General features: G+C 50.1%; 1 protein-coding gene across 10 annotated transcripts in view; it reads left to right on the plus strand.

Annotated features, from left to right (window-relative positions):
* SRGAP2 (SLIT-ROBO Rho GTPase activating protein 2) overlaps positions 1-16,416 on the plus strand; it is a 242,266-nt gene extending 225,850 nt beyond the window's left edge. For 2 of the 10 annotated variants that reach the window (XM_081219057.1, XM_081219059.1), the window contains exons 19-24: positions 3,114-3,193; positions 5,256-5,436; positions 6,936-7,082; positions 10,338-10,376; positions 10,590-10,914; positions 13,034-16,416. In XM_081219057.1, the coding sequence (XP_081075183.1) occupies positions 3,114-3,193; positions 5,256-5,436; positions 6,936-7,082; positions 10,338-10,376; positions 10,590-10,914; positions 13,034-13,417 (1,156 nt within the window). In that variant the 3' untranslated portion in view covers positions 13,418-16,416. The other 8 variants (XM_081219060.1, XM_081219061.1, XM_081219062.1 and 5 more) reach the window with 7 other exon arrangements.
* The last annotated feature ends 202 nt before the right edge of the window (positions 16,417-16,618 follow it).

Consider the following 16,618-nt stretch of genomic DNA (forward strand, 5'->3'; position numbering starts at 1 on the left):
CGAGAAAGCGGGGTAAGGTCCATTTTCGGCAGGTTAAGCCCAGTGCCCCACTGAAGCAGGTTCGTCATGACTTCACCTGGAAACAGATATAAAAGGAATCCCTAGGGCACATCTTTGCTAGACCCTTCCGTTAGACAAATAACAGATTTCCATTTTACAGATTAAGTCATTGCAATCTAGAGAGGCCAGGGACAATCTCTGAGGCCACCCCAGTGGCGGGGATCCCAGCCCTGACCCTTTGACTGTCAGTGCAGGGTACCACCCACTGCCCCACACTGCCCCCATCGTGCCACTTACAGGGTCATTTTCCCAGTAAACGCAAAGACAACTGCCTCTCTCTTTCACTCCCTAACATCCCTTACCTCTTCCTCCTCCTCCCTTTCCCTTCTTCCCCTAAACAGTGTTTCAGCCTGGGCTGAAAGCATAAGCCAGCCCAAATCGGATTCCATCTGAATTCAACATCTGGAAGCAATTCAGCCAGCCCCATTGCTATGGACTGAGGTAGGGGAGGACAGGGGAGGTTGCTTACTTAATGAGAGGCCAGTCAGTCCATGCTTCTCCCTGATCCCCACAGAAGGAGCCTCCAGCCCAAGGAGTGAGGAAAATGCTATTCACGTGTCTGTGAACATAAAAATACCACTGACGTCGCTGAGTTCGGTCTTCTCTGCTGTCCCGTAGATCCCGGCATCTGAGGCTGAGCTGGAGAAATCTAGGCTCACCAGCTCGGAGAGAAAGCTTCCGGTCACTGACAGATGGCTGGTGGGGACTAGGGGTGTTGTTCAGGTCTCAGCCTACTGGCTGGTGGGCTCCAGGGAGCTGTCCTTGTGCATGTGACTTGGAGAGTTGGTTTCCCTTGCATGAGTGTTGAAAAGCTGTGGAACCGATTCCTGCTTCACCTGCCTTCTCACATATCAAACTGCTGCAGGCTCTGGACCCATTCCAGGACACAGAGCCCCACCTCATGGCCCGGTGCAGCAGGGCCCTGGTAGGGCTCACCGGGCACAGATGGGAGGGCACCTTCCTCTCAGTTCTGTCCAAGGTCTTCTCCAAGCACAACAGCACCACCACCCCCGCCCCATTGGTTGTGCATCTGCCATTTATTAGCAGCCTCTGAGAAAACCACAAGATTAGTCAGGGCCTGTTACTACCACAGACTGGGTGGGAGGCCAGAGGCACCCCAGGATCAAGAGTAAATGACCTTGGGTAGGAGGGACCATCTGACTGCTGGGTTCATAGCCACTCAGAAGGCTCCCAGCCTCTCCATTGGAGGAGAGAGAAGTGCCAGCGAAGTGAGCTAAGATGGATGAAGGAGGGGAGGGAGGGGTGGCAAAGGGGGAGTCAGAGCCCAAGTATACTGGAGATGGGCCAGGAGACCAGAACAGCCAGGAAGAGGGAGCACCAGGCCGCTTGGCCTCCCCGCAGCCCCACTGCACCATGCTTACCAGCCCTGAAACCGGAACCCAGTTTTCCAGGACTGCCTGCGGTGTAGCATGCTGGGCTGCTTCTGAGACCACAGGTGTCAGGGAGGCTGGGGTGTGCGTGTGGAATGAGAGAAGCATAGCATTTCAGGGCTAGAAGGGACCTTATAAAGCATCAGCTTGTCTTTACCTTAGAGCAGCGGTTTTCAAAGTGGGGTCCCTGGACCAACGGCACCTGCCTCACACGGGCTGATTAGGAATGCAAGTGCCGCAACTCCACCCAGACCTAGTGAATCAGAAACTCTTGGAGTGGGTGAGGCAGTCTCTTTTTAACAAGCAGTCCAGGGCTCCATGAACTTTGGGAGCTGCCGCCTTAGTGGACGGCCAGAGAAATGAACTCAGAGGTCTGGGGAAAAGTGAGCCTTTGCCCTGCACACCCCTGGGGTCCCAAGGGTTTCCAGAATGTCACCAAATTCATTCAGAGGGTTTTGAGGCCCAGAAAACAGTGAGAAAGTGTGCCCACATTTTCTGATAAAGAGGAATCCCTGTTGATGTTCTCCCATAATGTTCTCTGGGGTCTGGAGAGCCTCCTTGGAACTGCCTTGCTTCACACGGGGTGAGTTCTAAATTAGTCCCCTGGTCTTTGAGGAACTTCCTAGGAGTGAAGGACCCGTCCACTGAGGAGGGAGAGGCTGTAGGCTCAAAGGTAGAAACTGAAGCCAGGATGTGGGGTTGAGGGGTGATGGTGCTTCCATAAAACTGCCTGGAAAGTCTCACTTGTTACTACCTACTGCCAGAGGAAGAAACTTTAGAAGTGAACAGTGTTTTTCTCTACTTTTCAGGGAGTCAGAACTTCCTGGTGCCCCTCCCCATGCACTCTGAGGTCCAAGAGATCAGGAGTAGAAATGACTTTCTTAATAACTTCCCTGCTCATTCTCGATTCTCCACCCTGGGTAATTTTAGGCTCCATGAATTCTGTCAAGAACTTGACCCAGCTCTCATCCGCTGCCCTCTTGCAGTGTCCAGCCCACGGCAGACTTTCTTCCCCTGCGTGTGTTTCCCACTCATTTCTATGACTCACCTCCTACTTTCTCACCAGTACTAAACCACAAAGCAGCCAGAGGCATCAAGCAAAATGAGAAAGAAGGAAAGAAAGCACTGCTTATTAATCACTCCCTCTTAGTTCATTGAATCCTAACACAACTCTGTGAGATATATAGACCATTATCCTCGATTTATAGATTAGGTAGCTGAGGCTGAAAGAGATTAAGTAATTGCACAGGGTCGCACAGCTACCAAGTGTCAGAGCTGGTTTTCGGATCCAGTTGTATCCGATGCTAAAGCCCAGTGTTTCCCTTCCACCATGCTCCCTTGAGGAACTCATTCACCTAGAGAAATAGCTCCCTTGAGGAGCTAAGTTGTTCCGTATTTTCGAAAAGATTTATAAGTTCAAATGGGGTTCCTCTTGTGTCAAGATGTTGTAAGTCCCATGTAGTCTCAAGTAGTTTTTGTAGCAGGAGCTAGCCTAGAGAATCCCGAGAGCCTTACATTTCATTATAAGCATCTGTCTAGAGTATGTGATCAGGATCTAGAGAGTGTAGGGTAGATCCCATGTCCAAGGAAGCTGTGTGAAAGAGAAGACAAGAATTTTGTAAGCAAATGCTGAGGTCCCAGTTACTCTTGGTTCTGTTGCAGTGACAGCCCTCACGGAGAGACTACCTCGGCTGAAGACTCAACCCAGGATGTGGCCACAGAGCACCACACAAGTGATGACGGTACGAGGCCCCACTTGGAGTCAGTGGGACTGTGGGGTGGTGAAGCAGAAAGGAGAGATTATAGATCCTGTGCCCCTGATGACCCTTCCCGTCCAGCAGTCCCCTCAAGACGAGCAGGGAGCTCTCCTGCCTCCCAGCTTCATTCCTTCCCTTTCTTGGAGAGACAGCCTACCTTCTCAAATAGAGTGGTCTCTGTATTAAACCAGAGATGAAGAGCTAGACCTTAGCCCTTCACTCTTCTCGCCCCACCTCACTGCCCCTCGTCCACCTCCCAGCTCTTTGTCTCATCTGGCTGTCTCACCAGCGTACTGTCAGTCCCTTGTCATGGCCCAGACTCCTGCCAGGTAGCTGGAGACCAAAGGGAAGGAGAGCTCATTTGAAAAACAGAGGGCCCAGGGAATAGTGAAGCTGGGTGCCAAGAACCCAGCAGAAGCAAGCCAGAGGGGGATGGGAATCAGGATGCAGAAACCACATGCTCTCACGCCTGCCGACTGGAAAAATTGACCCTTTCCAAAGCACAGACATGCGCTGCGCAGCCTGGCGTGTGTGCGTCAAGAGCTGGAATGCACAGCTGTCGTCCGTGGGCCTCGGCGGTGCCCATGATTTATTAGGGTCTGTCCAGCCAGCACATTCCCCCTCCTGCCAACAGTTCTACACCTCCATTTCTGGATTGCTTGGGCTCTGGAAGTCTCAGCAGCTGACAAGGGGCCTCAGAATTTTCTGGGCGCAAGAACAAAATGGCACAGACTGTAGTGTTCCCTGCTCCCTGCCTTGCTATGAATTCTGCAATCCTAGGCCAGCTTTTAAAGGAGAAAAAGAAATTAGGATTGCTGATTTTGTTCTTAAGGTCAGATGGATCAATATGATAATTTACCACACAATGGGAAGGGATTTGGTGAACCAGGGAAATTCATATTTGATTAGAGCCTACGTGTGCCCAGCACTGCTAGAGGCTTTATATGTCTTATCTCTTAATCCCTAGTGAAATTGATAGAGCTGCTATTTAATAGTTAAGAAAACTGAGGCCAGAGAGGTCGAGTGACAAACCTGCAGCTGTATGGAACTGACATCGGGATATTTAGACAGGCCCCCTGTAGTGAAGTCCCCAGCCCTGCCCATTCAGGAGCAGACCCACCTGCCCCGGCTGTCTAGGCATAGTCTTGTTTGTAAGTAACCTTTCTCTCCACTACTCAGAATATCTGATTTTAACCCTGGGTTCCTAATGTGTGGGAGCCTTCTTTTTGCTCTCTGACCTCTACCTGCACCCCAGAACAGATAATGACAACGCTGACAATAATAACAGTGGCTGACACGTATGTAGCACTTAACTGTGGGCCCACACAGTTCTGAGCACTTTTACAAATTGTTATTTGTTGACTCATCATACCAACTTCCTGAAAAAGGCACTATTATTGTCCTCATTTTATAGATGAGGAAACGGAAGCGCACACAAAAGTAAAAATACGTTGCCTTTGCGCACCCCTTTTAATTTTTCAAATCACTTACATGTGCATTTTTCCATGTATTGACCACAAAATATATTTCCATATTTTGCTCCTTGGAAAGTTGATTGGGCAAGTTATTTTCTCTTTATAGAGACTAAAAGCTCATGTTCTAGTAGGGAGAGTGGATAATGTAAATAAATTATTCAAAGTACAATATGTTAAAAGTGTTCTAAATTAATGGAGTTATTTTATAGTCAGAAAGGAAGTAATGCTTACAAGTACAGTATGGCATGAAGAGCTATGGGAACACCAAGGAAGTTAGTAGAGGAAGCAGGTGATGTTTGAGTTGTGATTCAATGTGTTTCATCAGGTAGGTGACAGAGAGGGATTCCAGGTGGAGGGAACAGCATGAGCGAAGGCAAGGAAGGGCATACAAGTGCTTTCAGGGGTTTGCACAGTCTGCTCAGGAATACCTGCTTTATAGATCATCCGTGACTTATTTTCACACTAGGTTATCTACCCACCACTGTAAGTTCAGCTAACTGGGCTCTTCCACCCAGTTTCCTGAGTCTGTGAGTCCCAACAACATGTGTTTCCTTCTTTTCCACCCCTCTCAGAGTGTGAGCCCATCGAGGCCATTGCCAAGTTTGACTACGTGGGCCGGACAGCCCGAGAGCTGTCCTTCAAGAAGGGGGCATCCCTGCTGCTCTACCAGCGGGCTTCCGACGACTGGTGGGAAGGCCGGCACAATGGCATCGACGGACTCATCCCCCATCAGTACATCGTGGTCCAAGACACGTACGTTAGGCCCCCTGCACCTTTAGGGGTCCCTGGCCGCACTGTGGGAGTGAGACTTTATTTCTGGAGCCCAGGAGGATGAGGGAGACCAACCCCTAGGGGGCGCCGACACAGTCCTGAAGTGTCACGGTTCCTTTGAAGGGCCCCCCAGACTCAGAGACTGAGTGGAGAATTGTTTTTTCATCTCTCCACTCTCTACTCCCCTGCCAATCACATCTCCACCACCCTCCCCGACCCCCAGTCATTTTAGAAACTTGCCAGCCAGCGCTCATCCACATTTATACCTGATGAGTGATAATGAGGGGTTATTATTTGACCACTTATATTTCCTTTCTGGAAAGATCAGGTTGGGAAAACATTTTGATTTTTCTGTCTTTTTTTTTTTAAAAAAAAAACCTGATGGCACTTTTCCACTTGCAAATGAAAATGTTGAGTTCATTTTCTAGTAGAAATCTAGCTTAAGCAGCCTTGTGGAAATAAACCAGTTCATTTAACCCAGGTGAGGTTGACTTGGAGAAAGACAAGGGAGAGGAGGGGAAAGGATATCGGGGAGCAAAGGGAATGTGGACTGGTTCCAGCGAGACTTCATCACATGGGCTGTAGGTTGGTTCCTGCTCTTTGAAGCAATGTCTTTGCATCAGGAAGGCTTTTCCCCGTGGCCCCTCAAACCTGCCTCCCTGCCCCATTGCCCTGCCTCTGACCCCGACTCCCTCCCCTCGGATACGATGCTTGTCAGCATTTTTAGTCCTTCCCTTAATATTATTTTTTAAAGGTTGATATCCTGAATGAGTCTGCACCCTCCCAGCCTCTCCCAGGCTCGTTCTGCGGGGAAATCCTCCCTCTGTTGATAACATCGCATACCTGGTGGCCATCTGTGCGTGGACAGGACCCTCCCAAATTTAGCATTATGACTTCACTCCAGGACCGAGAGAAGATGAATTGTGGGGCAGAAGGGGCTTTCTTTGTCATCAGTAGCCAGAGGGGCCGGGAGAGCCGTGGAGAGACCTGGGACCGGCTTGGACGCTCTAAGCAGGGCTAGATGCGCTACGACAGAGTGTGGCGGTGTCCTGCCTCAACGCCGGCATCTCCAGAGCCACGGCAGAGCTGACTGCCCTTGCCCAGCTGTGCTCGGGACCTGAGCACATAAACGGCCACCTGGACCTCCTGCAGGAGGTGGCCCCGGCACAGCTGCCCCGGGAAAGCAGCGAGGGGTAAAGGCAGACACCTCGAATCCAGGAGTCCCCTAGCCCAGCTTTCGGAGGATCTGAGGACCCCGCAGAACTCAGCAGGGTTATTTATTTTTATTTAAATGACCCTCCAAAGGCCCGTAGCTTTCCTTGCCTCCCGCGCTCCCAGAGCCCAGCCAGGCGTCGCTGCTGCCGCAGAACCACTGTGGGGTCGCGTGTGTGTCGGGGGGGGCCATCTTGCCGATTTAACACTGCTTTTTGTGTTGTTGTTGTTTTCCCCTCCTCCCTGCCTGCCTGCCCCTTCTCCCCCAGCGAGGACGGTGTCGTGGAGAGGTCCAGCCCCAAGTCTGAGATTGAGGTCATTTCTGAGCCACCTGAAGAAAAGGTGACAGCCAGAGCGGGGGCCAGCTGTCCCAGTGGGGGTCATGTAGCCGATATTTATCTTGCAAACATCAACAAGTAAGCTCTGCTTTTCATTTTCTGCTCCCCTGAATGACTTGCGACACCCCGCCTCACCCTCTGGCCTAACCGCCCTCTCCATCCCTGTGCTGCATCCCCCCGCTTCCCGGCCCGACAGCTTGCATGTGCTCGTGGCTGCTCCAAGGTGGACAGGGCCAAGGAAACGTCCATAGGCCTCGTCAGCAGGCCCAGGTCTCCGGCTAGCGGCCGTCACGCTAAGGACGGGTGTGCCCCTCTGTCCCCGCAGCGTCTGTCCGCTCAGACCTTCCTGGCCATCTAACTGCTGAAACTTTGGCCAAAGCTGTAGTCACTTCACGCAACTTGGTTTTGTACCGTTTCTCAGAGGTGCCTTCTTTTTTCCAATTCTGACTCAAATAATCATCTTTGATGTCTTCCTTGGCCCTTGTCTGTCCAAAGATCCAGAGTCTCGTGCATCTTCTACCAGGTTCACGTCACCCCAGATGGTTTATTTAGATATCACGTGTCTGTTTCTCCCTCATCCTGCATTCGCTCCCCTGGAGGAAAGGCGACTACTACCCCCACCAGCCCCCACAAGGACAGCTTTGTCCTGAGCTCTTTCTTCACTGTCTAACCCCCCCAGCTCCCTTTTCTCTTGCCCTTTCACACCGGTAGAAATAATTTGCCATTTTTTTCCCCTATTGCTTTGGCCCTGTGTATTATCCTTCCCTGTTAGTCCCTTTGCAGATTCCCACTTCTGTCCAGCAGGCTCGTAACTGTGCCCCCCAGCTTTCACAGTGGCTGTTAGCAACATCCTGGGGTTTTAACTCCACCCACACCCGATCTGGCCGTCTAGAGGGATTCCACGCCTGTGTGCTGCTGCGTCCCCTAGAGACATTCAGGTTATTGGAGAACTAATCTCATCTCAAGGGGCCAGACACCAAGCCCCAAAGCCTACAGACCTCTTTCCGCCAGACCCTGAACCTTGGCCCAGTGCCAGCAGGATGACAAGCCCCAGGGCACTCCCGATGAATATGGATTGGAGATGATGTACAGTTTTTATTCCCCTCTGGCTTTGGAGGAATGAGATGATTTGCACATTGAAAACCTGTTAACCGTAGCCTCTGGACACTGAAACTGGAAGGAGAATAAAAGATGCTTGTTGTTTTTAAACTGCACCAGGTCGCCCAGATCTCTTGGCTTTTTTCCAACCAGACGGTAGCAGGGGGAGTGTTTGGGGCACGTGGTTCTTTTCCATCTCTTTCACCCTCTACTTAGTAAAGTAGCTGATTCAGCGCACTTGGTCAGTGTAGTTACAATTTCAGTCAGACCGGTAAGAAAGATCGAGGATTTAATTTATTTCCCTCCAGCATAGTGCCCTGTTAGGGGGGCCAGCTAGTAAAAAGTTAACTGTGGGCTAATGACAGTTTCTTCATTATTTACAAGTCTACGTTAATTATAAGCCTATAATCATAAGGTTGTAAGCCTGTACTTAACCCAGAAACCAAGGCGAGGTTGGTGGAGAGAGAGTTAGCTAATTAGTCGGGTACAGATTTTTAAGCCATCATATATTTGTTGCCATTTGTACAAAGGCATTGTAGAGAGTAATACCTTGGATACTCAAAAGATGAACATCTGGTAGAAAGTCAAGGCGGTTCCCGTGAACTCCTTGGTTGGTGGTATCAGGATGGGGTCTTGGAGGACGTGGTCTGCCCAGACGCCAGCTGGTCCGTGGGTGAGCAGCCGCCCCCCGGGATGTCTTGCCCTTAGGACTGATCGGCCTTCGAGCCACACCACCTGCCCCACGCAGCTCTCCTCCCGAGCTCCTTCTCTCTCCTGAGTACCCTGGGTTCTCTCTCACCCCGGGACCTTCACATCTGCTGTCTCCTCACCCGGTCGACTCCTCTCCCTTCGAGATTCAGTCCACAGATTTCTTTTTAGGGGAGCCTTTCTGACACCCCTGAATTCCTCAGGGCTGAGTTAGGTGCCCTTATTCTGTATTCCCGAGGCAGTCTCAGGACACAAGCTGCGCTTGGATCTCCCACCAGGCTGAGCTCCTTGAAACCAGGAACTCTATCTTCCTCCCTCTATATCCCTGGGGCCTGGCCCACACCAGCCACTCCATAAATCTGCCTCCTTAGCAGTTTGGGCCTTGTAAGTCAGCCCTCCTTACAAGAAGGAAAAAGGAAATCAGCAAGGAGTTATCAGGGTGCGGCCTCTCAGTTCAATTCCACACATTTACTGAGCGCCTCCTATTGTGCCAGGTACGCCTGATGCTTATTCAGGGACAAATAAGATGGTCCCTGGCCTCGGAGCTCACGGTCAGGCAAGGTGAATACCACAGAGACAAGTCACTAAAAAGTGGTTCCATAGATGCACTGAAGGAACAGAAGGGGGAGTGATCAAGTCTGCCTGCCCGTGGGGGAGGGAGGTCAGGGAAGAATTTGCAGAGGAGGAAAAGTCATTTCAACTGGACCTTATAAGACTCTGCGAACATCCTTTATCCACTGGAGAGTGGCTGACCGCCAAGGCTAAAGCTGCTGAGCAGGCAGCCTCACGGAGTGGCTACTGTGTGCCAAATCCCGAACCGGGCCCCGGGCATGTATGATGAGGAAGACCTCCGCAGTGGCCCTGCCCCAAGGACCAGCTCCTTATCTTCAGGTCCTACCCCTTCCCTTCTTCCGTCCTCAACTCCCACCTCAGCCTCAGTGGCCCTTAGTAGATCCAAGTTCAGAGCTGCCCAGCTGCCATCCCAAACCAGAAGTGTCACTGCCTCTTAGATTAGGTCCTATAGTATCTGATTCCAAGAGATAATGAAATTATTCAAAAGTGGGCAACACCCATATGAATAAGATTCTGCCAGACCATTTCATCTGAGAGCTTTAGTGGTCTGAAACAGATCGACTCAGAGCCAGGCTTCAGCCCAGTGCTGGGTGACTTAGGGTCACGTAGATGTATTTCCACCCTAGAAAATGCACAAACGTGACCCGAACTCTGCAGCATTGCAGCCTCTTGAAAAATATTCTGTTCCATGTCTGCAGAATAAGCAACAACAGCCTCTTGCCAAAGCCCAAAATAATTAGTCTTGTTAGTGGACTAAGAAACATGATAAAACTTGGAAAAGTCAACTCTCCTCTTACCAGCAATTCCCTACCTCCTTGGTGATGGTGAGACTTTTTCTCCTACCTGGGGTCTGGGGCCTGCTTTCTGTGCAGAGCAGGTAACGGAGGGTACCTTTTCATGAATCTGTCTCCCATTAGAAACTTTTGCTTATTAATCAGACATTTTTCCTGACAGCACCTTACATCTTGAGAACTCAAAGCCCACGACCACCAAGTAAGTATCTATTTCTCCTTTGCCCAGGTCGGGGGTGGCAGGGAGACAAAGACATGGAGAAAGCAAGGGAAAGGTGACACAGGAGAGGACATGCTCTGTGTCCTCTCCTTCCAGAAGTCCCTGGGTACCAACATCTGTCCCTCTCTCACTCATCCTAGCTTCCTCGGAGCCAGGGCTCCCTGATCACACCGCCCTTTCTGTTTGTCATTGAAGGCAAAGGAAGCGGCCAGAATCTGGGAGCATCCGGAAAACATTTCGGAGCGACGGCCATGGGCTGAGCAGTTCCCTGACTGATTCTGCCTCCCCGGGGGTGGGGGCAAGCTGCCGCCCATCTTCCCAGCCCATCCTGAGCCAGAGTCTCCCCAAGGAAGGGCCAGATAAGTGTTCCATCAGTGGGCATGGGAGTCTCAACTCCATCAGCCGCCACTCGTCCCTGAAGAATCGGCTGGACAGTCCCCAGATCCGGAAGACGGTGACAGCAGGCAGGTCAAAAAGCTTCAATAACCACCGGCCCATGGACCCTGAGGTCATTGCACAGGTAACTGGGGGCTCTTGGACAAATAGCTACCACAGGTCTACACTTGTCCCTGCTGCTTAGTGCAGCCCATGCTCATTATGACGGCACTTGAAAAAGAACGGTGCTTCGTACATTATACACTGAGTTCAGGGACTGTTAGACATCTAGACCCGATAAGCTGGCTTTCCAAGAAATTTGTCGATCCCTCTCTCCCCAAAAAGAACTTGAAGACAAAATAAAAGAAGGCAGGCTTCTTGCTCATATATGGGCTATTTGCAAGCCCGTTGTAACTTTTAAAGCCAGTAGTTACAGATTGAGTGTTTCTGATAGAATCCATTCAGCCCAATTTTGAGTCTTGAGACCCTGGTAGATTTCAGTGAAGCTGCCCGAGTGGTGAGGCTCAGAGGTAGTTCTGGCCACATTTTCATATCAATGTGCCATCCCCATCATCCCTGAGGCTAATCTCGGGTCCCTAGTGATAGATCAATGATCAATCAACAATCTGCTTCTGGTTGAGAAGGCCCCAAATTACTCTGCCACTGGGCACTCCGGTACCAGAAGGGTTTCCAGCCCAAGCCTCCAGAGGCAGTGGAGATGAGCTCCCTTGCTTGCTACAGGGTCTTCCTTCCATGTATGCATCACACTGACGAGTCTCTGTTTTCCATGAAATATTAGAGATCCAACCCCACCTCTAAAAATACGACTCTCGGGGCCACTCCAAGCAGTTCACTCAGACGTCTCTCCCAACTCTATAATTTTCATTAGACCAGGTAGGAACTAAAGGCTCATCGTTGGCCTTTTATGTCTCAACTGAGTTGAGATTCTCCTCACCCCAACTTCCAGGGTAGAGGCTGGGTGTGGCCTCTGTTGGCTTAATCGCGGTGCTCTGCTTAGGGATGGCGTACCTGGCAAGCACATATTAAGCTACAGGCCTGAGATGTCTTGCTTTGCTAGCCTTCTGTTTCTGTGCCTCTCCTTAAGCTCTTGGCTGCAATCTGCCTTGCACTACGGGAATCCTCCCAGCTCCCTCTTTGGCCAGGTGTTAGGAACGTCGGAATAGCTACATAACTGGGACAGACTCTAGCTGCAGAGCGGGACTGAGGAGGGAGATGGAGTTCTTTCTGCAGAATTTTAAGGTTTGAGAACATCAGAGGGATGAGTGAAATTGAACCACTCTCAGCAGAAAGCATGGATTACCCTGTAGGGCAAAGAAGCCTTCACCAGGGGCCTTTGCTTGAAACATGCAGTCTTTCCATGTGAGTTTGATCCCAAGGGAGGAGCCCTGCGGTGGTTTGGGGATGCTAGACACAGTGTGTGGAGAGGTGGGGAGGGATCTGGGAGGTCTCCCTGGGAGGCAGCTGGCTGCATACAAAGGGTCTTTGGTTCTGCCTTGAGCCCCTGAGCTAGGACTGCTGTTTCCTAAGATCTGGAGTATTCCACTGTGAAACTCAATGGAGATTCACCTGTGTGGGCTCTGGCTCCCCCTCCTGGTCACTCCTTGGTCCCCTCTCATGGTGATGGGTGGAAGGAAATGGCTTCATCAAGATGAGCACTCTGGATGGGGTGGAGCCGGGGCAGGGGTGGGGGGGGGATGTCCTGATGGCTCCTCAGGGCCAGGACTCTTGAACCTTCCTTCAGTCCTTGAGGAGGAAGGACTAACCCTCTTAACCTTTGGCCTTTAAAGTCCAAGATAACAAAGGTCATACTTCATCTGTATCACTTTTTTAAAAAATTGTTTATTATGTACAGTTTCAAACAGACGTAGAATACGAATCCCATGTACTCATGACCAAACTCCTGGCCACCCTTAGTTCATCCACCTTTCCTGTCCCTGCTGGATTACATGTCATCTCATCCATAGATACATCCGTGCATGTGTCTAAAACCTGAGGGCTCTATTTAAAAAGCATCTCAACCACTCTGTCTAAAGGGGGAAAAAAACCCTCATGAGAATGAAAGTCCTTTTGCCCCCCTTCCCTCCCATTCTGAATATCCATATGTTCAAAGGTTTTGGCCAAATAAAATCACCTGGACATCTCCTTACAGTTGGTTTCTCCATGATTTGGCCCAGGTTGTTGAAATAGGACCCTGGGGGCTTCTGCCTACGTGAGCCTCACTCTCTCCTTTCTCCTGTCCGCAGGATATTGAGGCGACCATGAACTCTGCCCTGAACGAGCTGCGGGAGCTAGAACGGCAGAGCAGCGTCAAGCACACCCCGGATGTGGTTCTGGACACCTTGGAGCCCCTCAAGACCTCCCCCGTGGTGGCCCCCACATCGGAGCCCTCCAGCCCCCTGCACACTCAGCTCCTCAAGGACCCCGAGCCCACCTTCCAGCGTAGCGCCAGCACTGCTGGGGACATCGCCTGCGCCTTCCGGCCTGTCAAGTCTGTCAAGATGGCGGCCCCAGTCAAGCCGCCAGCCACAAGGCCCAAGCCCACTGTCTTCCCCAAAACAAATGCCACTAGCCCCGGTGTCAACTCCTCTGCCTCCCCACAGTCCACTGACAAGTCTTGTACTGTCTGAGGGATGTAATTTAATTAATTGTTCTAGACAAGGGGACTGGAGGGACTGACTGTTATTAAAATCTTCCTATTTAACTAGCTTGGGGACTTCAGTTGAAAATTAGGTTCTAAGTTGTTCTTGCAGGAATTAGCCTTCCCACCACCCAAAACCTTGAGAATGAAGCCCTCGTTATCGCCCAGCCCTCCCCCACCCTTCCCGCTACCTTCTGCTTCCCCCTGTTGTCGTAATCCAGCCAGCTACAGTACATACTGTTCTTAGGTTAGCCAGAGATAGGTTTTTCCATTATCAGGTCACTGTGAAATCTGGCAAGGCAAGTCACAGGGCCGTGGGCTGAAGTCTCAGTCCCCTCAGACACAGGGGATGCCTAACCAGATGGTTGGCAGCTGACGGCCAGCTCTCAGTGGCATCTTGTTTTGGGTACTGATTATAGAGAATCATATACAGTTCATTCTCTGTTTTACACACACACACACACACACACACACACACACACACACACACGCGCACACAAGTTTTTCTAGTCTCTGGCATGTGTAGCCTCTCCTGGTCCTAGATAAACCGGTCTCTTTGTAAGCTATTGTGGCAGTTCACACAGGAGCCACCAGGGGTCTCTGTTTCCGTTACAAATCTCAACTCTGTCTGGGCCAGAGAACCTAGCCTTTGACTCTCCACCGTGTGAAATTTAGCAGGATGGGACTCAATCCTGTAAATTGTTTGGGGTTGGGGGCTTTCTCTCTGTCTTCTTTCTATTGGTGTGAATTGATCATTGGTGTTTGCTTTTGCTCTCCTTCATTCTCTGGAACTACAACCCAATCTTCTTACAGAACTTCTAAAGTTTTTCTGAATGTATAGACATTTCTCGGGTTCCTATCTTTGTCTCTGATGTACCATTTTCCATTTAAGACATTTTCCTGTATAAGACAGTTTTATAGTTGGTTGCTTTTAGGGTAAAGAGGCTTAAGACAGTTTTATTGTGTTTTTGGCAGGTTTGGAAAAGGTAAGAAATGGGTCCTTCCACTTTTTTGGGTACTTAAGACATAAGATTCATTATCCTATTAAAAATTAAATTCAGCTTTGCTAATCCTAAAATTGTTCCCAAATGAAAGTGTATTCTAAGTTTATCCCCTAGTTGGGTTATTCCACAAGGCCTCTCTCTTCAGGGACCAGCGGGGGCTTAGGGAGCCCTAGTTAGATGAAAGAGAGACATTGCTCCTTAAAACTGGTCTTCATTTATCCAGGCAAGCACAACTAAGAGAACTCTTCGCCCCACGGGCTTTAAAGTCTTTCCAAGGCCGGAATCTAAGAAAATCAAAAATTGGATGCTGAATATTTTGGCCTTCCTTTGGCTGTTTTTCTGGTTCACCTCCAAAAAGCAAAAATAATACCCTTGTCTGCTTTAATTTGCTTTCCACATCTGGTACCCATGGTCCCAGCTCCCCTAACATCATGCTATCCCAGGAGGACCAGGGCTGGGGACAGTCAAACCCTAGGCTCATGGGTCTCAGACAACTACTTGAGTTAAAGTTGAAACTCATTCCTCTTCTCTGTTTTCTGGTTTTAAAGCTGTGCTTTTTGCCTTGTTTTCCACAGTTTAGGAGAGATAGCGGGTTGCCATTCAGATAGGAAAATCTGAATTTTCTTATCTTTGGCCCAGAAAATGCTCTTCAGACCAACATTTTGAAGTTGGTAGTTGGCTCTATGGAAAGCGGTAGGATTTTCCTCCTTTTGTGTGAAGGAAAAGAGAAGCTTTGTAGGAAGTTGCTAGTTAGAAAAGTAGCCTGCAACACCAGGAAAACCATCCCAAGAGCCCGGAGGGAGAGATGAAGAACTCCTTCAGTGCATGTGTCAACCTGTGAGAGGCAACGCACAGTCCTCCGCCTTCTTGGCTTTTGTTGCTCTGTTTACTGGCCTGTCCTTGTCTGTCACCTGGACTTACACAGGTCCTGAGCCAATAGGGGCCTTTCATACCCAAGGATCTGTTTCCTTGCTGGAAATGAAACCCTACCCTTCACTTGACATTCCTTTTGATCCAACTGGTCCAAATTGGTGCCCATACCTGCCCTTTTCCTCTTTTTCCGGCATATCCTTCTCTAAGAAAGGAAAGGCAAAGCTCCTTAATGACAATTCCTTGGGCCTGTTCTGTTGCTCCTGCCTTGTTTCTCTTTCAGCCCTGTACATGACTTGCATTCACCATCCCCTCGGTCAGTGTCCATCTGCTGATTTGCATCATGAACTGGACAGTGTGTGAGAGGTCACCTGCTACCCCCGCTCTGGGAGCCGAGTTGTCTTCCCCTCTCTGGTGCTCCTGACACCTGTGAGATGGTCCTGTCCAGAGGACTAGGAACCCTAGGAGGAGAGTCGTCCTTGGCAGAGCTCATTGCAATCAACTGGAATCGAGGTTGCACACTGTGATTTTTACACCGAAAAGCCAAACGGAGCTGGCCACCCAGGGCCTAGGGAGACCAGTCTTCCTCGGATATGCTTCCTAAACCAGCATGATGCTTCGAAGAACCCCAATCTGCCCCTGGAGGCATGGATCCTTTTCCCGGTGTGGACTCTGATGGTCAGTCTTTGGGAAGCAGAGGTGGGACGGGGCTACCAGCATCCCAATTTGGAAAAGAGAGGAGTTTGCAGCCAGCAGCCTGTAAACTGGAAACACTGGTCTCAGCCAACCTCCTCAGGGTGCCCTGGTTTCTCCCCAAAGAGATGAGGAGAGATGATGCCAGCAACAGGATGAACAGACCACTGGAAGGGCTGGTGTATATGTACTTCACGTTCAGAAGAGAAGTTAGATCTTCCAGGGAATTGCAATGTTGTGGCGTCTGACTTGTATGTCACGTTTGTGTAAAATGGTATATTCTTTAAAATAGTGTTGATAACTGGAATATTGTATGTATGCTTGGAGATGCTTTGTGTGAACCTAAGACTGTCACTCAACAGATGTTGGATTGGGGAAAATCCAAAGCACAACTTCGAAATAAAATACGTTTTTAGGTTTCGATGCTGCAGTTTATATCCCTTCTCCACTCCCTGAAATCTCCAATCCAGGAGTCCCACTGCCCAGGAGGGATTTTGATTCGTCTGTGGTTACGGAGCCCTGCCTGGCAACAGAAGGAGAGTTGGGGTGACCTCAGGAGCCAACCGTCTTCTCCCTCCCCCAGCAAGACACAGCAGAGGTGCATTTAGAATGTGGATTTTTTC

This window comes from Mesoplodon bidens (genome assembly GCF_964165515.1).
Source record: "Mesoplodon bidens genome assembly, chromosome: 2".
NCBI lineage: Eukaryota > Metazoa > Chordata > Mammalia > Artiodactyla > Ziphiidae > Mesoplodon > Mesoplodon bidens.